The sequence below is a fragment of the Orcinus orca genome, chromosome 15 (genome assembly GCF_937001465.1).
Source record: "Orcinus orca chromosome 15, mOrcOrc1.1, whole genome shotgun sequence".
Lineage (NCBI taxonomy): Eukaryota > Metazoa > Chordata > Mammalia > Artiodactyla > Delphinidae > Orcinus > Orcinus orca.
In genome coordinates this window covers 41,360,228-41,383,308 of record NC_064573.1, presented here as the reverse complement: position 1 = coordinate 41,383,308, position 23,081 = coordinate 41,360,228, and the positions used below count along the sequence as shown (strand labels likewise).

Here is a 23,081-nt window from a genome sequence, read left to right as displayed (position 1 = left end):
TGTAGAAATACAATCGCCAGCATTCAGCTATACGTGTGGTGCGTTCTTTCCTTAATGTCTATAATCAAAGATAACCATCTCACCTCATATTTTAGTTGGAGTTCTTTAAAAATTATAATTTAGATTATATGCTTTAACTTACACGTTTTTAGGGCCATTTCTTAATTTCCTTATAGATCCTACTCTAAAATAACGCTGAGCAAACTTTTGTCCTTGTATTGATGTTTTGAAATTCTTGTCTCCTAAAACAAAAGGTCTGTTTAGTGAATATGGCTATGAATCACTGCAGTCTATCTAGTGGTAGCTTGGTAATGTCCATAAAGTGGCTACAGAGTCTCAGTTCAAATGCCTGTTTATGTTCCCCAAATAATACATTTTTATACTGTTCAAGCCAATCAGAGATGCATGTCTAGGTTTGGAGTCTGAAACTGTTTCTCTAAATTTAAGAATTAAATTGTACAACATTTGTCACTTGGTAATTTTATTTCTTGCCTCAATATCCCCACCTCATAAAAGAGTATTTGGGACTAAGTCTCTAATTTTACCCTACAGACATGTTGAATATTGAAAATCATGTAGGTATTCTTTACATAGAAAAATGCAAACTATCTTCTTTTTAAATATGACCCATCTCTTGAGGTAACTGGTTGTTCCTGTTTATTTTTATATGTTTATATGGGCTTTGAAATCAGAGTAGAATTTGGATTTCAGCTGTATCAGTTAGCTGTTTAACTGTAGAAAGATTCTTAACCTCTCAGTCTCAGTTATATCTGCAAAACTGGGAATCATACTTAACATTTTATAACTCTAATGTTTGTTGTGATAAGTCAGTGCCCATTAAAAACTTTCACTAGTGATCCTCTTAGAGGGACTGTGAAGTTTGGGACACTGTTTTTGTCTTCAAAATCAAATTTCAGAACTGCTGTAGGTCATTTTTTGGTTAATATTTTATGTGCTGGGATTCTTCAGATAACATATGTATAAAGGACTCTAACTTTTAAGTTTTTATTTTTCAGTCGTTCTGGGGGGTTCCAGACTAGCAGTAATATTTCTCAAGTGTAAGAAGTTTGTTTGCCTTGACATTCTAGGGTAGTTTTTAATCATCTAGGTTACTGATTTATCAATTGATACAAACCTTGTGTATGTGTGTTTAAGAGTCATCCACATTCAATGGTAGAAATAGTTTATTCGTCTATTAGTAGTAGTGACCTACCCATTAAATATGTAAATACGTAAGTAAATCCAAGGGTGCATCATTGGGTTTTTTTTTTTAGCATTTTAAAAACATTTTTTTTGTGAAATGTGACATATATAAAGTGAAATGCACAAATCCTAAGTAAACAATTTAATTTTCACATAGTGAACACTAAGATTCTGTATAAAGAACTGAAACGTTACCTCCACCCCAGAGGCCCACATAATTTCCCCTTAAAAATATAACCTTTAAAATTAAGACATTTTCTCTAGGCTATCAACACTGAAAATACTTGAAAGGAGCTATTATTAATTTTTTTGAAAGAGTAAACATAAAATTGTTTCAATTAATTCATATTAATAAGACAGCGCAATAACAGACTAATAATGCTGCTTAATAATTGCTCCTTAAATTTGTTGAATTTTTAGACTTCAGTTGTTCAGGATTACGTTTTTGATGCTCCCATAATTGTAAAATGAGATTTTAGAATGTTTGCAGGAAATAGCTTTCAGCTAAAATTATTATTAAGGGATACTTAGTAGTTTAAGATTTGGATTACTTAAGTACTGTCTTGTAAAGCATTATTATGTTATATGGAAAGGAACAGAGGACCACAACGATGATATTTTCTTTGTCGTGTGTAAATATTCTTCCAATTGCATTCCCCAGATATTTGTTCTGGTTTTTAAAATTATTAAAATAGACAGGCCATCCATTCTCTTCACCAAGTGTGCACTATTAGTAAAATTTTATGTGTTCTGTCAACAATTTGATGTGATAAAGCAATGGTTTTTCTGTAGTTCACACAGCACTGGGGCTCTGCAAAGCATCTCTGGGGGTTCTTTGATGTCTAGACAGTTTAAATTATGCCTGCTCCCCTGCCTCCAAATTCCACCCCGTTCTGCTTCAGGGGTTGTGGGAAATGAAAACAAACCAGAAGGGTTCCACAACCCTACAGTCTAAGGAGGAAAACAAACAAATAGAATAAGGTGTATATCTACCCTGGCAGGTGTATGGGGAATGGCTCAATTACAGGGAATGGGAGAAAGAAAAGAACTGGGGGCAAATAGTGTCCTGCTTATTTACTCCTAATTATATCCCTAGTATGGAACTATATGAGGCTTGTAGACAAAAGGAAAACATTATGGAAGTGTTAGGGAAGAAAGTAGAATTCACCTTTCACCCCAGTCCTCCAGTGTTTTCCTCCCTGCCAACAGCCAAATCTGAGTTTGGTGTGTTTCTTGTACACTGTCTTATTTATTGAAATGGTAAGATGTAGAACTGCATTTTAAGTTGGAAAACTAACTTTTTTTTCCTTCCTTTCTTTTTTGTTTTCTTTTTATAAATTGGGATATCGCAATTCTTCCAATTCATCATTTTAGAAAGTAAGTAACTTTTGAAATTTTAGAGATTTTTTTGGTTAAAATGTTGTTTTATTTTTTCATATATTGTGTACACATGCACGTATTCTGTTCCAGAAATTTTAGCTTTTGAATTCTGACTGAGGTGATTAACTCTTGCGTTAAGTGTGAACAAATTTTTTTAATTAAAAATAAGAAATATTGCATAGAAGATGTCCATGTTATCTAAGAATACAGACTTTTAACACATACTTGCCTCATCTTCTTTCATACCCACAGTAAGTCATTGTGCTTTTTTAATATATACAGATGTATAAATGTATGTTTGTATCTTTTTTAAAGCTGGCCTAGGTATACTTGCTAGTTCTGTTTTTTTCTGAATATTAAAATAATAAAAATATGTAAATGAGACTTTTATTTACTCCTGTTCAATGACAGTTAATTAAGACATTCATGTTTTCAGGGAAAGCAGTCCAAAATTTCTAGACCTTATGGAAATGTTGAGAATAATAGCAATAAGTAAAGGGTATGAAAGATTTTTAAAATTCACTTTCCTATGTATATGCAGTGGATAAAACAGTTACCTTTTTAGTAAGCACTTCACTCTTTCGATGCTAATGTTTTATTGTTTTAAATAAAATGGACTATATAATTCGGGTTTTTTTCTAGGAAGAAATGCAAGTGATATGTTTAAAACTAAGTGCCTATCAACCACTGACTTGAGTAGTAAAATTTGCATTTGATTGCAAAGTATTTTTTAATTCTTCTGAAATGCAAATGTTATATAGTTTTGAAATAAAACGAATTTCATATGTTTGTTTTGGGAAAGATTTGGGAAAATTACAGTAGTCATTGAGACTTTTGGAGATCTGTTGTTATGTGATTGTAAATTACATATTTTAAAAAATATTTCCACAGTAAATCTTGAGTTTATTGAGTTAATAAACAGTATAATTTAATAATATATTCATGTTCAACAGAGCTTATTATTTATATGAAACTGGGTGTTTATCACTTATGTTTGCAGCAGGCATAGCATTAAACTGCTATTTAATAGTCAATTTATCTTCTACAATTATCTTTGGTTTACTGTACCTTAGAAAGAAAATGTAAATTATACTGATAGTAAATTATATTCGTTCAGTATTTTTTAGTTGTCTTTAAATCTGTATTATTCTCTAATATTCTAAATCTGAGTTCTTGGAACTGTGTGTATTAAGACCTTAGGAATAAAGAACAGGAAGCATGTGTGTGAGGTTTGATAGGTGCACAGTTGTATTAAGTTATATCTTTAAAACATCTACATTGTTTCATTTTTATGTATAGGATTCTATTTTACTTGCAGTGTTAACATTTTCTTGCCAAGTCCCTCCAGAAAAATCTGTGTTTCTGACAGTTTCACCAAATTAAAGCTCCACAAATCTGGCATAATAATTCCCAGCTTCAGATTGTCTGTGCTTTTTCTGAAGAGAATGATGATAAAAAAATATATTTTGCAGTCTTCAGTATACCATGTATAGCATTATTTATCTGGAATTTATTCATGGACAGCTATTTCTGAGAGATGAATATATTTTACTTTATAAGGTATGCCTGGCCCACTTTACATATGAACAGAACATCTTTTATGAGGAAAAATAATGAAATGAGGTCTGTAAGCTCGTAGAAGCTTCCAGAGGAAAGATATTACATAAACGTCCAGCATTGTTTCTATGTGTACTTCAGTGTTCTAACTGCATTGTTCTATGACCAAATTTATATCAGGGCTCTGGCTTCCTGTCAAACCAAATGGAATCATATTGATGTGTTGGCACAGAGAAGCTGTTTCGTAAAATAATAAAGAGTGTTCTTCTTATTACAATACTTATAAACCTTTATGACCATGATGTGTATCTATGCTGCCTTGCTATTGTGTGTTGTGTCAACTCAGCAAATTTGGCTTTTTCATTTTATTGGTGAGTATTCCTAGTAAGTAAGGGATTGGATAATCTTGGGTTTTAGAAAACTTTTAATTTAGTTAGTGACATAAAAATTTGTTTCTATCACAGAAATTCAAACTTTGAAGCCTTAATATCCTAAAGGTTCTCTTGTCCCAGGATATCTTGGATTACATCCCCAGAACCCCTACTAGGTAAATGGGGTGGAGTAGGGCTTCTAATCTTTATTGGTTCAGCCAAATATTGATCTTTTAGCGTATTAGGAAGTAAACTGGATATGGAAACATAAGTAAAGGAAAGTAACAATTCTACCTCTAAATTCTAGTGTACAAGAATATCAGTTTCCAAACAAAACACAAAAAAAGTTCTAAAGGCTACCCCAGGAAATACATACACGTTATACATTTCATAAACATCTTTTTAAGTATATGAATACATTTCAGTAATGTTTGTACGTACGTGTTTTGATATTTGAATCAAGAGTGTAATGCTGTTTGGTTTCTTAAAAAAATCTGTCTTCATAATTTAGTCACTTGCATCTTTACTACTGAACATAATTATTAGCTGGGTAGAATTCCCAAACCCATATTTCTTTATTTGACAAATAAAGAACTGAGGAAAGGATGTCATTGAAGAAGTTGTATCAGAGATATAAACACACATATAGATTTTTATTTGGGCTTGGTGAGAAATGCAATCCCGTGAGTAACTTAAATACTTGTAATTTCAAATCAGTTCTTCCGTGGTTTATTATTCTTTTGTTGCTTTTCAACCTATAGGATGGAGCTGTCCTTGAACTTGGTTTATTTGATCATTCAAGTGCAACCATCAAGTTGTCTGTAATATTTAAAACCTGAGGCTTCATGGTATTATTTGCAAAATAACACCACATAAACGTTTGGGCTTTGGTTTCTTTGAAATATAGTGTTGGTTGCTTTATGAATAAAAGCATAATTTCAATTCAGGAGACTTTTTGCCTGAAGCCTATAAGACAGATGCATCTGATTAACTTTGGCGAAACTGGACTGGCCTGTTATTGTAATGTAGATGTTTTCGGGGTTGGGAGGATATTTTAAAAAGGCATGCGAGGGGTCTTTTTTTTTTTTTTTCTTAAGAGACTGAGAACAGTTTTGCCACAGAAACTGCGTCTCAGACTGCTTCATTTTTTGCACACCTTTATTTTCTAGTGGAACTTCTCCATTAGCCTGTCTGAATGCAATGCTTCACACTAACACTCGAATAGGGGATGGAACATTCTTCAAAATCCCTGGAAAGTCAGGCCTCTATGCTCTCAAAGTAAGTTGGACTGTTCTGCGTAGTATGTCTGTTATTACTGTGTATCATGCATTTACATGTGAAGGTAAACAAAATTAGACTTGGGTGAAGGGTAGAATGACTCCTTTGCCTTTTAAATGTTTTCAGATGTCTTAAAAGTGATTTCATATTAAGAATAAACAATGACATTTTCTTTAAAGAAAACATATCTGTGGTTTCACTCTAACATATGGTAATGGAAAATAGCTGTGGCTTCCTTAAAATTCTTGATTCTTAAAAATTTACATGGAGGAGTGCCATGGTTGATCAGCCAAGTTTTAAGATGATCACAGTTGCCAAATACTATTTGACTTAATGACCGTCAGTTGATATACGGTCTTCACACCTGTATGCCTTTCTGTCTTTTACAAAAAATAAGAAATGTACCCATTCTTCTTGAAAATTTGCTGATTTAAATCAATTATTCAAATTTAAAACAACCACTGATCTCTGGGAAGTTTTTACTAATAATGCATACTTGTTATATGAGAAGAATAGAGAAATAAAAAGCTTCAGATAACTGAGTCTTAATTATTTTAGAGTAACTCCCATTTCCATCTAGAATGGAAATGCCATGTAAGATGCAAAATTCCAGAGAACAAAAGCTGATGATCTGCAAATGGTTGCATAACTTGCATCAAGCAAAATCAATGTATTATTTCTTATAAATTAAAAAAAGTCTGCTTTAATAAATGATGGGTTACATTTAAAGTTCATTAATTTCCTTTGAGAAGTTTTCTGTTTTGTTTTGGTTTTGGTTTTTTTTAATGCTAAAAGTTATACCTGGCAAAGAAGCAGGGGTTCTTTCTCAGCTACTTAGCATCAGGCTCTTAAACTGTGTGTGTTTCAGAAAACAATACAGGTTAATCAAAGGACTTGTATTATTTCAGTTGATTTTTGTAGCAACTTGGATATTTAATTTATGATTAAGATTCTGAGTCGTTAAGCCATTTTCTAAAGTAAGGAAGAAGGTAAAATTGAGAAAAATGGAAACAACATATGTTAAAAAAAAAAAACCTTGTTTTTTGTATAGATTTTAAAGGTTATCCGAAAACTCAACTATGGCAATGTGCGTCCCCCCCACCCCACCAAGGAGTGGTTTTACATTAGAAAGTAAATCGGTATTGAAATTCCAAATCACAAGCAACTGTGATAATTCCTTAGGACTGTGGAAGTATTTTGAATGTTTTCAATTGCTAATACATCTCCATAAATCATTATTTTTAAAATAATATAGAAAGAGGAGTCGTCATGCTCAGCTGATGGAACATTGGATTTAGGCTGTGAGTCTGAATTGGAAGGCACAGAGATGGCAGAGGTCAGTGCCAATGGGGAAGGAAATGGAGGTAAGTGTGACAAATTTCAGGATACAAACCCTGTTCTCTTAAAGGTTATGTAGAATTCCAATAACTTACTAATTGAGTTCCCTACCATTATAGATACAGTTTTCTTCTAAGCTTCTACCTCTTAGATTTATCATCAAACAATTCTGGTTCAAAAGGTTAGCACCTAAGAAAAGTAAACTGCTCTTTGCTTTTTGTTTTATTTTGTTTTTCAGCAGTATGGCTTTCCCTGGGTAGTATTCTTGAGTGTTATCAGTATATTTCTCCTGCAATCTGAGAGGGTTACTGGGATATGTCGTGGTTTTATTCTTATAAAAGTGAGGCCTGAGAATGCCAGTGTTTTATTTCTGATTGTGCTGATTTTTTCTGTGATCACAAGTAGTTTTATAATAGCTTTGTTCCTAGGTTTGTCCTTAATAAATTAAGCTTAATGTTAACATTCCTGACAGCAAAACAATGACCAAATAAGTTATATTCTTCTGAAATGCTTTTGAAAAGTGAGAAACCCTTCTAGAATTCTAAGGGGGCATTTTCCACCTCTGAATTCTGTCCATGTGGATCCATTTTTATCTTTCTCAAAACATTTGCATTGTGATTCCGTTGGTGTGTGTAATTTCTGTACTGCAGTTTTGGCAAATCTTTGTCCCACAAAAGCTGCTGTACTTTTCTTTAACCCTACTGGTCCCCCAAGTGGACCCAGATCATGATTTGGGAGGAAGAGTGTGTCATTAAAGTCTCTGTCGGTGGACTCATAGAAATCAGTAAATTATCTTTAAACAAAGAAGCCTTAAAGGATCCTTGCAGAAAAATCATATTTCGGTAATAGCCCAAAGCCATTCATTTTATTAATGGTCATAGGAGTCCCTTTGTATTCTGACTGGCCACTCCTGCCCTTTAAAGTGATGTGCTTTCTGATAGTCCCCAAGGGACTGGCTCTGCGCCAGCGCTATCTGACCTGCAGCCCAGGTGCTGAATTAATGGAGGAAACAGATTCTTGTCTTAGTAAAATGGCTGAAGTCGGCTTTCTAGACTTTTTTTAGCCAACTTTCATTGAATTTGCTGTCCTTATTCCTATACCTTTTGAAAACTCAACTAAGCCCCCCAAAGTGCTGTGAACTTTGGCAGGTCCTTGTGGTTAGAAAGAGAACAAAGCAGAGATGCATGACATTTTCTGCATTTCTGGAAGGGGCACACCCTTCTCCTTCAGTAGGATGAAGGGGAATCTTATTGGGTCACTCCTTTTGCCGTACTGCCTGCTTGCATGAGCACTTGCGTGTTCCCTCTCCCTCCTCCACCACCTCTCTGTTAACATATATCAACATATATATTGAGTTTCTGCTATGTGCCAAGTACTGTTCTTGACATTATAGTTACAACAGTGAAAAAGAAGAACAGAAAGAGACCTCTCATGGCTTTTATATTGGTAGAGAGACAGACAATGAGCAAAAGAAACATGTAAAATTTACAGCTTATTCAGTGCCAACAAGAGATATGGGGCAAAATAAATTAAATAAGGAGATAAGAGTGAGAGAGGGGTATTTGAGGAAAGACCCGAGGCAGTGAGGGAGCAGGCATTTGATAGGAGAGAGTTCTAGGTAAAAGAAGGAGCAATCACAAAGGTCTTGAGGCAGTAGAGTGCCTGGAATGTTCCAGAAACATCAAGAGGCCAGTGTAGTTGGAGTCCAGAGTGAGCAAGGGAGAAGATGGTAAGATACAGTGTCAGAGAAGTGATGGGGCCTGGTACGGAAGTTCGCTTCTTATTGCTCCATTTTTCTCAGTGAAATAGGAAACAAGTTCTTCAGCCAAGGGTGAAGATGGGGAAGTAGCTTTGTAGATCTAAGGGGAAGATAGAAAATGTTTGTCTCAAGTCCAACAGCATTAAGGACACTCCTGAAGTGGCTAATCCTGAATTTAACATGAGATCAGCCAGCATAGTTGTACATTTTTCTCCAGTCATGTTCATGATCGCTGTACAAGTGTGGAGTGGGTACAGAGTTGGATTGGACCAGAGCTGGGATTTTGCCAGGTGTGAATGATGAAGCCAGAGCGGGACACAGTTGAGGGTACATGACATAGAACATTGAAATCCATCTCCATTGAATTTCAGCTGGTTGTGGAGGTGAGGGAAGACACGATTGTGTGTGGGATGCTGTGAAGGAGGAGGTGGAGGTCTCCCTAGGGTGGACAGATTGTTTGTTTTTGGTTTTTTTGTTTCGTTTTTGAGGTACATGGGCATCTCACTGTTGTGGCCTCTCCCGTTGCAGAGCACAGGCTCCGGACGCACAGGCTTAGCGGCCATGGCTCACGGGCCCAGCCGCTCCGCAGCACGTGGGATCATCCCGGACTGGGGCGCGAACCCGTGTCCTCCGCATCGGCAGGCAGACTCTCAACCACTGTGCCACCAGGGAAGCCCCAGATTGTTTGATTTGGTGTTCTAGAGGAAATGAGTTGGAAGGATAGGTGATATAAGAGTGGAATGTGTGAAATCGAGGTTAGGGTGATATGGGATGCATGTCTGAGATGAAAGAGGGAGGGTAGGTTGAAGGCTGTCATGAATGCTTAGGCAGTGTGTGTACCCTCTTCAGAGTGACCTGGCTGAAGTGACCATCAGCGGCTGAAATTCAGCAGGCCTTCCTCTGCCCAGCTTCGTGTCCTGGGATGGAGCAGGGCCTACCTGGAGGAAATGTTGCCTTTTCCTATTTGCACAAAGATGTTGTAAAGGCTGGTGGTGGCCCTGCCATGAAATATTAGAGAATCGTCTATGTGGATATTGAAACAGACAATTATGACAGAACTAGCATGGAAAGGGTGCAGCACTTAGGAGCTAAAATCTCCCGAAAATGAAAGGGAGTAATCCAGGAGTTGGTAAATATTTAGTAAGGAGGAGCAGTCTGTTGATGCTGGAGGCATCTAAGGAGCAGGGAAGGAGAATAGAGTCCCCTCGTCCCATTTCCAGGCCCAGCAGTACAAGATGCGTGGAAAAGAAACAGGCTGCTACTTGAGAGTGTTCCAGGGGAAATAGTGTCCACGGGAGAGAGCCAGGTTTTGTAGATCAAGATGCGAAGGGAGGGTTCAGGGAAAAAGATAGAGGTTAATCAGAGATTTTGCTAACGACTAATCCTGAATGTCAGAGGAAAGAGTGGGAGGGTGTTAGTGGCTGGGAAGGGGTCGGGGACAGGGTGAGAGCACTTAGCCAGTAATTAAACCAGAGCAGGGATAGGCAAACTCCCCTAATTTGAAATGTGAATAGGTACTTCACCACATAACACATACCCACACATCTCCAGCTAATGTGACCAAAACTAGATTTCCTGGCCTCTCCTTTGAAGTTGTAGTAGGGAAATTGCTTTGAGGAATCACTGAAAGAATAGTAAATAGCTTATTTCCTTGAGTATCCCTTGACTTGCCCACTTTTCCATCTTATTGCAAACCACAATTGCTTCTTATAGGACAAGTATATTTCCTCTCCGTTTGTGTACCGTAGACTTATGTGTAGAGTCCATTAACCTTAGGCTACATTTTCAAACCTAGATATTGAAAATGTGTTGAGTGCTCACAATGCCTAGGCTTTGTGAGCTGTTTGCATGTAGATTGTTTAATCCTGACAACATTCCTGTGAGATATTCAATCTTCCTAGGCTCTGTTATTGTGTTTTATTTAATTTTTCTATTTTTAATTTTAATTTTATTTTATTTTTGACCAGTGAGGAAACGGACTTAGAGGTTCAATATTTCATCCAAGTGTCAAGCCCAGGTAGATGTGAGTGACACCAAAAGCTGGGCTCTGACCACTGACTCTGCCTGGGACTGTAGGGAACACTCTTAGCCAGGAGTCTTTGATGCAGTTTGGTTTTTCAACATTTGTCCAACTCTGTACTGATTATAAACTTGAGCTTATCCAAATGGAGGAGTGGGCTACCACATGATTTCTTACAAATCGATAATAAATACTATGAACCTGAACTGGTTTAGGTGATTTCCTTGCTTACTCTATTTCTAATACGTATTTGAACCAGCAGTTAGAATGGATATAATTTCCACACTTCGTACAGCTGTACAAATATACTTTGAAAATATAATTAGAGAGGGAAGGTGAGGATGTGTGGGGTTGCAGGGGCATGGGAGAAAGGGCAAGGGGAGAGGAGGAGGGGAGGGGAGGGTCCCACCATCTGTTTTTTAAATCTTTATTCCCTTCTCCTTTTCCCGTTCCTCCTTTGGGATGAAAGGGTGAAAAGTATCAAGGTGAATAATAACTATCAATTGGTAGGATATGCTTGTGGCAGTCCAAAGAGTAAGCCTCCGCTAGCATAGAGCTATTTCAAATTAACAAAGATTAGTTGACATTTGTTGCACCACTAAAGGGGAAACACAGTGAAGTACTTGAAAAGAAAGCACTTTACAAAAACTGATAACCAGGAAGAAATCTTGCAGCCTGACTCCAGTCAGTAACATTTGAGTCTTTAGGTAGAGTTAAGATAATAACAGTAATGTTTTTGTCCTCTTCTTTCAATCAGTTGGCCAGCAAAACAGATTCGTTTTTAAATGAGAGACGCTTTGCCAAGATACTTTGTTTTAACGTTTTGTTGAAAATTTTTAGAGTGCAGGAAACGTGATACATTATCAATTATAGAATTTACAAGACACAAAACTATAGTTGTGCATTATGTTTTTTGACTCCTAAACAAGTTTTTCAAGTTAATAAGAATTAGAGACTCAAGAAAGTAAACTCGTCACATTTTACAAGCTTAGCTCTGAAGATCAAACAGTGATTTAGGTGAATCACTTGATATATGTTTGTTGACAACCCATGACCATTTATGCCAGTATAAGTATAGATCTATGTCACCCAAAGAAAATATGTAGAATTTTATGGGCTAGTTTAGTCAGAGATTTATGGTTATGTTTGTGTCTGAGTTGTTTTCTGAACATAATACATTGGTATATCATGAGTTTGCTTACACATATTAAGTTGACTTACAGTGCATTGCTGGCTGCAGAAACCACACATATTTTATAAGAAATGACACACTCAGTAGATCGTCTTCACTTCCTTCCCCATCTATTTATAAATTGTTATTAACAGGAAAAAAAATGAGCTTCTCTTTTTGTGGCCCTGATATATTTCATGTTTAAAATCAAAAGCAACCATCCTATTCAATCTTTTAAAATGAGGAGACTGGAGAATGTACAATTTTCATCCATAGAGATCAAAAAAGGTTCTGCTTGTTATTAACCCTAATGGCTTTCAGGGAGGAAGCAGCACTCTAGCTGGAGAATTAGTATTTTCAAAGTCTCTATTTAGGGAAAAAGATTATAGAGAACACATATCCTATGTTTTAGTCCTCAGATCCCAGGGTGAATAATGATTCCAACATTTGAAGAATTTTCTGTGGTCCTTTTCATTATTCCTTATGGCCAGTTTTATAAGCAGGTTTCTGATTGTATGATTCTTGGCAGGAGTCGTGTTAACTTAATGAAACATTATTCTGCTCACTCATTGTTTGCATTGGCTCAGAGGCCACAGAGGGGTCTTTTTCCAAAAGTGAAAAGTGCTTTAAGATGGCCTGAAGTGTGTGCATAGGATCTCTTTTGAGACATCAATTACACACAGATGAGCAGCTTCCTGGAGGAAGTGAGAAGGGTACTAATAAAGGTTTTGGTGCCCTCAGGGAGTATTCACACTGATAGTTTATCAGTGGCAGTTTTATACGAGGGGAGAGAAAGGAAAATGAGGGGACCCTGGAGCTGCGAAGGGAGTGTTCAAGTAACTTTCGAATGTGTGGTGTGTCTTTGCTCTCAGTGTTATGTGTCTGGTCTTGCTGGAGGCTTTTCAGGAGCTTGTCTGTGACTGCTCCCGTGTGATTTCACATCAGATGACACATGAGCCTTCTTTGTGTTCACCATCCATTTCCACCTGACAGCCATTCCTGAGAATCTTGTAGGAGGGAAGGGAATTGTTTCAGTGACTGCGTCAGGTCCCCTGATTTTCTTAGGTTAGGCTACTTTGTCAAAGTAGGTTAGGCTCCTTTGTCTTTGATCCAACGTCTGCATTTTCGTTAACAGCTTTGTTGGCTCCTACAGACACCTGTTCTACATTGGTGGGCCAGGGAAACTTAAGTATGTGAAAATGATGTTGTTTAAGTTACACATGGAAGAAAATACAGAGGAAAAAGAATACTCTTCACAGTCAGAAATGATCATTGGCAGGATATACAACTTCCTCTGCCCACTCTCATTCTCCTTTCTTTCATTCCAGCCCACAGCTTTCCCAGTTCAGGAGAAGTATGAGGGACTTCAGAAGTTCATGCAGGCCTGGATCCTCTCTCGTGCCAACATTTTACTTAAGCCAGTCAATTAAAGTAGACATCATTCTAATAGTAAATGCCCAGAGGGATGGGAATCTCACAGACTCATTTATATTTGTCTCTCTGTGTTTTTGATAACTTTTATAGTCAAGAAATTTTTCCTTATGCTGAAATCTCTTGAGCTTTTAATTAAACCAATTTTCTCTTGTATTTCCCTCTGATGATGGAGAACAGCTGGGCATCATCTAGATATCACCCCCTTCATCTTAACTTCTCCAAATAACTTGTCCCAGCCCTTTCAAACATTACTTATAGATACTATTTTCCATTTCTTTTACCCATTAGGGACCTCTTGTTCTTACATATTTCTCCATGAACTATGAACTTTGTTCTTGTGTAAGTGGATTTTGGTCAATTTTAACAGCCCAGAGTCATGGAAGAAAAAAAAAGTTTTCTTTTTAAGTGCAGATAAAGTGACCCATTTAAATGTACTTTCCCCCTCTTTTCTTGTGCTAGGAGAGAAATATTTCATAATATAAAGACTGGAAATAGAGTATGGTCTCATGATAAAAGCAAACTCCCTCTCAAATAAAACCAAAATTAAAGGCACTCCCCCAATTACCTATCCTGACAAGCCAGATTTCTTTTTGGTTGATAGAGTTTGTGATTGGTGTAGAGGAACAACAGCATCCATGCTCTTAAAATGAAGTACTTTTTTCCATGATGCCAGATAATCCGTTCTTTCCTTTTCTCTAAAGTGACAGCGTGTAACCATTTCTCAAACAGTTAACCATGTGTTTATCTAACTCCCTTTCTCATATACTGGAGTTCTCTTTTCTATGTTGAAGAATGAAGTAGTAGTGCCCATGAGTGAAGCACTTATCCTTGACCTGTACCAACCTTTTAATGATATTCTTCCTGCATGCTTTTTCTCTATTTCTCATTTTCTAGGTGGGTTCCTGCATTTCTGTGTAGATGTTTCAGGAGCTTGCTGCAGCGTAGAAGATCACAGGTGTCGTGCGACAGAAGAGAATAGCTTCTAAGGTTTCCCCCCCTCACAGCAGCTTACTGTGTTATTACTCTCCATAATTCTGAGAGGAATCTGTGTTGGTTCTCTGGTAGGAGCAATTAGGTGGTTAGAGGCTGGTACCTATCAGATATGCTTTTCCTATTAAATATTTTCCTTTCTGGTTTGAGTTTCTCTTTTCTTGTCTGAGTTTAAAGGGATATTTTTATGGATATCCAGAGGTACTAGTATAACTAAATTGCCATGATGATAAATTGAGTGCTTGTTAAGAGGGATTCCTGTACCTTCAGTTCCTCCTAGTTACCTGTGGAGATTCAGTGTCCTGTCCGATGCAAACCAAAGTGTTTGTGAACCATTTGTGGACCTTGCAATTAAATCGTGATACATCCAGTTCCAGAATATCAGATGAGCATCATTTGTAGCAATATGATATCAGCCACCCAAATCTTTAAGGTGTCCGGCACGATTACATCTTATGGAGCACGTTCTTACTGATACACATGGCTGGTATAATTATCATCTATTCTTTATTTCTCCTGGTTTATTTTGCTCCCTTTTCTGTAGACCTCTTCTGAGTAAGAAGAGGACTTCATTGGCCTAGTGAAGCAGGCTGTGAAGTATAGTAATATTTTTAGTTATATTAGATATATTTTATTCATAGAGAATGTTCAAATATCAATACTTAAAATGTTTAGACACTTAAAAGTCTTCAGGGAAAACTGCTGTTTCCATTATTTTATTGCTATTATTTCTCTATTTAATTGCTTGCCTCTCATATCCTTTGAATGTTCTCTTTTAATGCAGTAAGGAAAATTGTTTCAATCTAGTTACCTAAACCTATCTTGGAATAAGGACTGCTTTGAGAGAAGTGGTTCTCCTTAGTATGGATCCAAAAAGGATTAAGGAATTGTCTTTTCTCTGAAAGAAATTGAGTCCTGGAAATATTTAGTTGGGGTCACATGGGTTTGTCTGGTTGTCGTTAAGTTGCCTTTAACAGTTTTGGGCATATATTTTGTTGCTGTGTTTATCCAGAATATCTGATATGCACAATTTCAAATGTAAGTATGGTACATAAGACGTATTATAATACAAACATAAGCTTTTTTGATTATTTGCCAATCTGGGGATACTTTTGAATTACCTGCTTATGGATTTTTTAAAACAAATTTTAGTTGTCACCACTAGGTCTTCGTAGACTTGGTTTTCCTCAGGCAGAATTAATAGCTCTATACCATTTTTTTTAAATGTATTTTTAAGAAACCTGTGGTCTCAAAGTCAGGTCTTAGGTCTTAGTCACTGTTTTCCCATGCATTTTATACAGTCCTTGGCATGAAGGTGCTCAATAAAAGTTTTACAGTTGAATGAATGATTAATAAATAAACAATTAAGCCCCCTCTAAGAGCCAGCCCTCTTTTAAAATGTGATTGAATTCTCACAGTGTGCCACGGTATTATCCCTAATATACTGTGTGCTCTTCAATTTCAATTTTATTTATAAAAACTCTATTAAGCCTATAGTGTATGTCAGGATCATTTTGATAGAAAACTGTTTTTTGATTTGAGTGCATCTAGTCTGATTGTTCAGAAAATCGAAAGGAAGTGGTCAGAGGAAGAACTGATAGAAGTGAAGTTGGTCAAAGGATGCTCTTCTCCCTGCCTCCATTAGCCCTTTGAACCCCAGTTACCTTAGATAGCCAGTCACTTAGTGTGTAGTTTAATTGACATATAAAGATTAATATCTTTGTTGCAATGACTCTCTTGTGCCCAGATCCTGGGCTTTTGTGGTTCTGTCCCCACCCAGCTCCTGCCATTTCAAGTAAACATTGCGATTTCTAATTTTGACTTTTAAATGATACTTATTTCACCATGCAAAACCTCCAGACTGTGACTGTTCCTCTTAAAATAAGGCAACGAGTAAGGATGGCAGAAGGAAACGTATCCACGTTTAGTGGCAGGTCATACGACTTCCCAGCTGACTTGCATAGGATGTTTTGTAGTTTGGTTTTTCGTACTTTCCCTAATTGACTGTAGGATAATTTAAAAAATTTTAATGAAGTTTCTGTTTTCAAATTTTAAAAATTCATCTTTTATGTATACTTTTGCACAGTAAAAAACTATGCATTGCTGACCTCCCCGTTCATGAATTCTTGTTAAAAATGGTAATTGAGGGCTTCCCTGGTGGTGCAGTGGTTGAGAATCCACCTGCCGATGCAGGGGACACGGGTTCGTGCCCCGGTCCGGGAAGATCCCACATGCCGCGGAGCGGCTGGGCCCGTGAGCCATGGCCGCTGAGCCTGCACGTCCAGAGCCGGCGCTCCGCTAACGGGAGAGGCCACAACAGTGAGAGGCCCGCGTACCGCAAAAAAAAGAAAAAAAACAGTAGTTGAAAGTTAACTTCAGAAACAGATACTTTAGATAAATTTAATGAAAATCAGATTGGACAGTTTAGTTTAATAAACATTTATAGACCAATGACTCTGTGCCTGTCTTTGCACAGAAGTAAGTCCCTGAGTTGCTGGGCCTGTGGGTGGCAAGGCAGACACAAGCACCAGTATTGCAGGGACTGTCATGGATTCATACACTAAGTTCCAAGGAAAGGATGGGGAGGATTAAGTCTACTCGGAGACTGGGATAGTCAGGAAAGCTTTGGGGAAGCTCTTTGAGTTTGGTCTGCCGAGTTTGCTAGGCAGAAAGGTGGAAGAGGGACGGTCAGATTGAGTGAGACATACAGCAAGTATCTGTGTTCAGGAAATGGCACAAGGTCTTGACTGACTGGATCAGAGAGGGTGGCAGTTGGGAAGACAAGCAGATGTGAAACTAGAAATAAAGACAGAGTCAAGATTGCATTCTGCTTTCTCCCTTCTTTGTGTCTTGGGCTAAAAGTCAGAGCCCTCTTGTATACCTGTCAGTGGATTGGTACTTAGATTGGGGGGAATGTCACCCATACCCTCTCTAGCACTCAACTTAAAAAATACGACCTCTAAGCCATATTTTCCAGTTCAGTCACATTGTCAAGTTGAATGGTGAATGAAAAAGAAGGGAGAGAGGGACAACTTGGGACTCTAAGAAAAGAGGCTGAAATCCAGTCCTGTTGGAACACAGTCAGCAGTTTCTCTAGCCTTCTAGGCTGTCCCATGGTTACCTGTAATCCTCCGTCTCCCTTTGGTCCCAGCCTTCTAAGTAGAATATTTTGGAGGAGGGGTTTGGGAATCTGAGGGTGAGTGAGAGTAGAGGTAGGTGAGCAACAGCTACTGAAAATCCCATTAACTGTTTGAATTAAAAACTAGCAGATTAGCTTTTAACTATACATTTGGCTTGCCTGGTTTGGGCAGGCAAGCAAAACGTAGACAGAAATAATATTTCTGTACCTTTTAGCACATGTTTTCTCGTCTTCGGCTTGTCCAGCTATGAAAAGGGCAGGCAGTCTTGTGGGGGTTTCCAGGTATAAAATCCTGGCATGAGTTTTGTGATGGTGCCAGTGTACAGTTAGGAAAAAAAAGAAAAAAAGCTTCTATTCTGTCCTGAATGCCAAGAAGATATCACTTTCTAAGCTGCATGTCAGTGTTAGATAATTATTGGATAAAACATCTGTCCTAATTCTTCACTCTCCTGGCTCCTGTTGTAATTTCACATACAGGGGATTTCCCCTGGTCCTTTCTTGAACATTAATTTTTCTTTGGCTTATATTTTAGAGGCCAAACTCAGCCCCTTAGATAAATATTCAGGCAACTGTTTAAAAAAAGCCCTATATTATTTATTTATCACATCTGTTAAGAAAGCTGCAAGGATAAAGTAAAAGTGAAAACTGTGTGTTTTGTCAGAATATGAATATGCAAGAATATGTTCAACTACGTCTCAAACTATGGCAGTTTTGAGAATCAGCCGCCCTCATCAGATACATGGCAGAAGAATGAATAAAGTCACTTAGATGCTCATGTTTGGGGTCTGTATTGTCAATGGGCGTGCACGCACACACACACACACACACACAGACACACACACACACACATATATGCAGGCACACTGTTTGGGGCCTATAGATGCGTTACATTGTGTCCTAATCATTTTTATTCTTGAATTTTTTCCCTTTAAAATAAGTTTTAGATCCAAAGGAACATTCATACATTTTATTTTCTATTACACTTACTTCCTTAAAAGTTCTATAATTATTTTATCAGAAATAAATAATTAGGGAAAATGGTTTGACCCAGAGAAATAGGACCAACTTCAGAAAGAGGAATCGGGCATCAGGTAGGAAAATGACTCTGTAGTAAAGGAATTCTCATGATGCTTCACTTGGGTCTAGGCTGGAATGTGAATGTAAGATAGAGTAAAACAGAGTTGAGGTAAAGGAAATTGAATCACCTCAAGAAAAAACTTCACGGTATTCCTTGATGCTTGTTTCAGTTTTATTGTCCTGCCCTCCAGCTGAAATTCTGGTAAAGCTGAACAGAATCTCTCTTTTGGAAACACCGTATGTAAATATATGTGAATCACTATTAACATAGTGCAGTAGTGAATTTAAACGACCATTCAGCGTATACTGAAATAGGCATCACAATACCCTGTGGTTTCCTAGGTCAGAAACAAACAGAGCAAGTCGTAACTTAGATATCTGTTATCCTCAGGAAGTGACAGCTGATTGTATACTGCTTATTGTAGCAGTCACAAAATATAAGACATAAAGCTTTGATTACATCTACACTGATTCGGTATTTGTTGTTTTTTCGATCCTGCTGCATTGAAGTTTACCTTTGAAACACTTATGAATAAAATCATTTCCTAAGAAAATTAGTAAATTTGTTTCTATGTCCACTAAGCAGAAGCATTCTCCTGTTTTCCACACATTTCCTGAAACGCATGTACTGCATTTGGTTATCCTTTTTAACTACCATTAAGTTTGTATTTTTCTAGGTGGCAACACTAATTTAAGAATGTGAAAGTAATGAAATGTATTTGCTAATGCACACTTTACTGCTGGCTGGGCTTCCATTCCATCCATTTAGGTCTGTTCATTTGGGATCGTATATCCTGCCTGCCACCTTCCTGTCACCTCCCCAGTTTGTCACACTTCGTATCGACTCCAGAACATTGAAAAGGCCATCTATGTAATCAGTACAAAAATACATTTATCTTTAGAATATAAATCGATGATTATTTCTAATATTTCTTGATAAGTAAGCTTTGGCAAAGTGTTACAAATTAGTGATGATTCCAAGGAGAGAAGCCTGGAAGCCATAGTTTACGCAAGCAGTGTTATAAAATGTTTCGTTACTAGAACATTTAGACTGTTTTAAGCGAAAAATGTCATATTGTGTTAAATAGAAAAAAGTTACCTGGTCTTAAACTCAAGGACTTCTCTCCCTGTATCCCTGGGCAAATCCTTTGGCAGCTTCAACCTTAGTGTTTCCTGGGCCAATCGCTCTCAGTTTTTTCTTGTCAGAGCTCAACGTCTTGTTCCCTGTACCCTCATTAACTTCCTGTTTCAGGTCCTCCAACATGACGCAAGTAAATTAAACTTCTTTAGACATTAAATTTTTTGTATCAGTTCTTGCCCTTGAAGCCAGATCTTCTAAGCGGAAGATTATGGACCTGGCCTTGGACCCCAGCTCTGCTGTTTCACTTGGCTGTGTGACCATGGGCAAGTTATTGACCCTTTCTGAGCTCTAGTTTTCTCTCTTGAATGTGGAGATGATACTTTTCCATCTCGCAAGGAAGCTGTGAGGATGAAATGAGATCACATGTCCAGCACCTGGCATTAATAACTAACAATTATTTTATCTTCCAAAACGTGTTCATTTTGGCTTCCTGATTACTTTCTATTATTAAAACAAAACTTGATTAACTCTTTATTCCAAGTATGCTCTTTCATGGACCACATGTTCATTTCTAGGCAACATGAGCTTGAGTCTGTCTAAAGCAGTGCTCTCGACACTAACACGTGCATATGCCTCCATTTTTTTTTAACTCTTATGATTTGTGCATTTTATTGTATCTGTTTCATATCAAAATAAAATATTTTAAATAAGCATTGAACTACAGTTAGTAACATGGAGGCTAAAGTATTTGGTGGGAGATGTATTGATCTTTTTTCTTTCTAGCATCTTTATTGGAGTATAATTGCTTTACAATGTTGTGTTAGTTTCTGCTGTATGACAAAGTGAATCAGATATATTCATACATATATCCCCGTATCCCCTCCCTCTTGCGTCTCCCTTCCCGCCTCCCTATCCCAGTCCTCTAGGTGGTCACAAAGCACCGAGCTGATCTCCCTGTGCTATGCAGCTGCTTCCCACTAGCTATCTGTTTTACATTTGGTAGTGTATATATGTCCATGCCACTCTCTCACTTTGTCCCAGCTTACCCTTCCCCGTCCCTGTGTCCTCAAGTCCATTCTCTACGTCTGCGTCTTTATTCCTGTCCTGCCCCTAGGTTCATCAGAACCATTTTTTTTTAGATTCCATATATATGTGTTAGCATACGGTATTTGTCTTTCTCTTTCTGACTTACTTCACTCTGTATGACAGACTCTAGGCCCATCCACCTCACTACAAATAACTCAATTCGTTTCTTTTTATGGCTGAGTAATATTCCATTGCATATATGTGCCACATCTTCTTTATCCATTCATCTGTTGATGGACACTTAGGTTGCTTCCATGTCCTGGCTATTGTAAATAGTGCTGCAATGAACATTGTGGTACATGACTCTTTTTGAATTATGGTTTTCTCAGGGTATATGCCCAGTAGTGGGATTTCATATGCCTCCATTTTTGACTAGAATCATTTTTAACTCCTCCACCTTCCTTTAAAACTCAGGTCAGAATCCTCCCAAGTTACTGTTCCTTGGAAAATTTTCTTGGATTAGCGTAAACCCTGGTGCCCTTAAGAAGTCTTATTTTGAGATTTTACAATATGTTCTCAAGCTATTTTCTTCTGTCGAACTTCCCCTTGCCTCCTGTATTTGACATATGCCCTCATTCTGCCACTAATCATAGTGCTTCCTCACTTTGATTTTCCAAATAAACTCCTCCCATCAAGTGCACAGAAAAGGCCTGCATCTACACTGCTGCCAAAGTGTGAAACCTGGTCTCCTAGGCGGAATGTCTGAGGAGGCCAGAAAGAAGCATTGGAGCTCCAGCACAGGTGTCATAGAGCAGAAAGTGACGGTGGGCTTGACTTGCATAGACTAGGTGCCTGGAAAGCTTGACTCTGGTAAAAAAAAAATGAGCAGATTATATTGCAGTCTGCAGAGCACATGATTTTCTTGAAAGTAATTATCTTCAGTTGACACCCAGCATCTCAGATTTCATTTCTCCTTCTCCATGCTGTTTGCCTTGACCCATAGAAGAGGATACACACACCCCAGTAGACCATAGATTCTATAGAAGGAGGGCTGTTAAATAAAAGAATCATAGTACCTCTGAGGTTGGTAGATTGAAGACAATTTCATCAATGTAGATTCTTTCTTCAGAATGCTGTGCATTGCCCAGCCTCCCTACTCAGCTCCAGAAAGTACCTACTGACTCCCAACTCTTGAGATAGATATTGTGTTCTTTTTTATGTCTATACAATAGCCCAAAACATAGAAATTATCATCAATTGGTGGGTAAGGAAACCGAGGCTTAGAGAAGTTCAATGTAACCGTGGCCACACAATTATTAAATGATCCCTTCCTTTAAATCGAGATACTCTTCTTTTTACTGTGCTATTTTGCCTTATTTTACGTATCCATTTTCAATTGGAGAAAAGGTCCAAGTGAGGTAATTACAGTGGCTATAAAAAAAGGAATTCAAATTAGTAATATTATTATCTCTCTGTTTCTAGTTTGTGCAAAGCAGGTAACTGATGAGGCATCTTCCACTCGAGATTCAAGCCTTCCTAACACAGCAGTGCAGAGCAAGTTAGTGTCTTCCTTTCAGCAACACACCAAAAAGGCTCTCAAGCAGGTAAGGTTGCTGGCATTTCTTCTTTGTCCCTCAGTTCTGCCTACTTAAGGTAATGGAAGTTATGCATAGAAAGTAAAATAAATAAGAACATAGTAATCAGAAAGCAACAGAGATGTCCTAGATTCAACTAATCCCTTAATATTCAATACGCTGATTTTAATCTATGCTAAAAACTAGGAGAGGCTTGGCTGAGACCTTTGATGTAAAATAGAAGAGGGAAAATGTGTTTGGAATCATATAGAACTAAGATTTTGTGTGTGTGTGTTTTATAGCAAGTATATTGGGTTCATACATGCGTTGCATATTTTAAAAATAAAGTCTCCGTTTATGATCTTGTGTTTATCTGATAGTCGACGTCAAAATAAATGTAATGTCTTTCTTATTACTGAAATGCATTGTTATAAATAAGAAAAATAGCAATCGTGCCTTGCTTGTATGTAGGCTATCCATTAGTGCGTTTGGTGCTGAATAGAGGTCAACTTTGCAGTATCATCCCAACATTACGTAAGCAGTCTTGAGTTGTGTGTCCTTGTCCAGAGACGGTGCTGGGAAGTGTGGTTATAATGTTGGGCTCTGGGCTCAGACATAAGCTGCTTACAACCCTTGCTACTGTGTGACTCTGGGTAAGCCACTTCTCTCCTCTGAATCTTAAA

General features: G+C 37.5%; 1 protein-coding gene across 1 annotated transcript in view; it reads left to right on the top strand.

The window, feature by feature from the left end:
- ASXL3 (ASXL transcriptional regulator 3) overlaps positions 1-23,081 on the top strand; it is a 178,511-nt gene that overhangs the window by 62,242 nt on the left and 93,188 nt on the right. Inside the window, exons 3-5 of the mRNA XM_049697996.1 lie at positions 5,681-5,789; positions 7,045-7,153; positions 22,307-22,428. Coding sequence (XP_049553953.1) covers positions 5,681-5,789; positions 7,045-7,153; positions 22,307-22,428 — 340 coding nt within the window. The remainder of the gene's footprint in view (positions 1-5,680; positions 5,790-7,044; positions 7,154-22,306; positions 22,429-23,081) is intronic.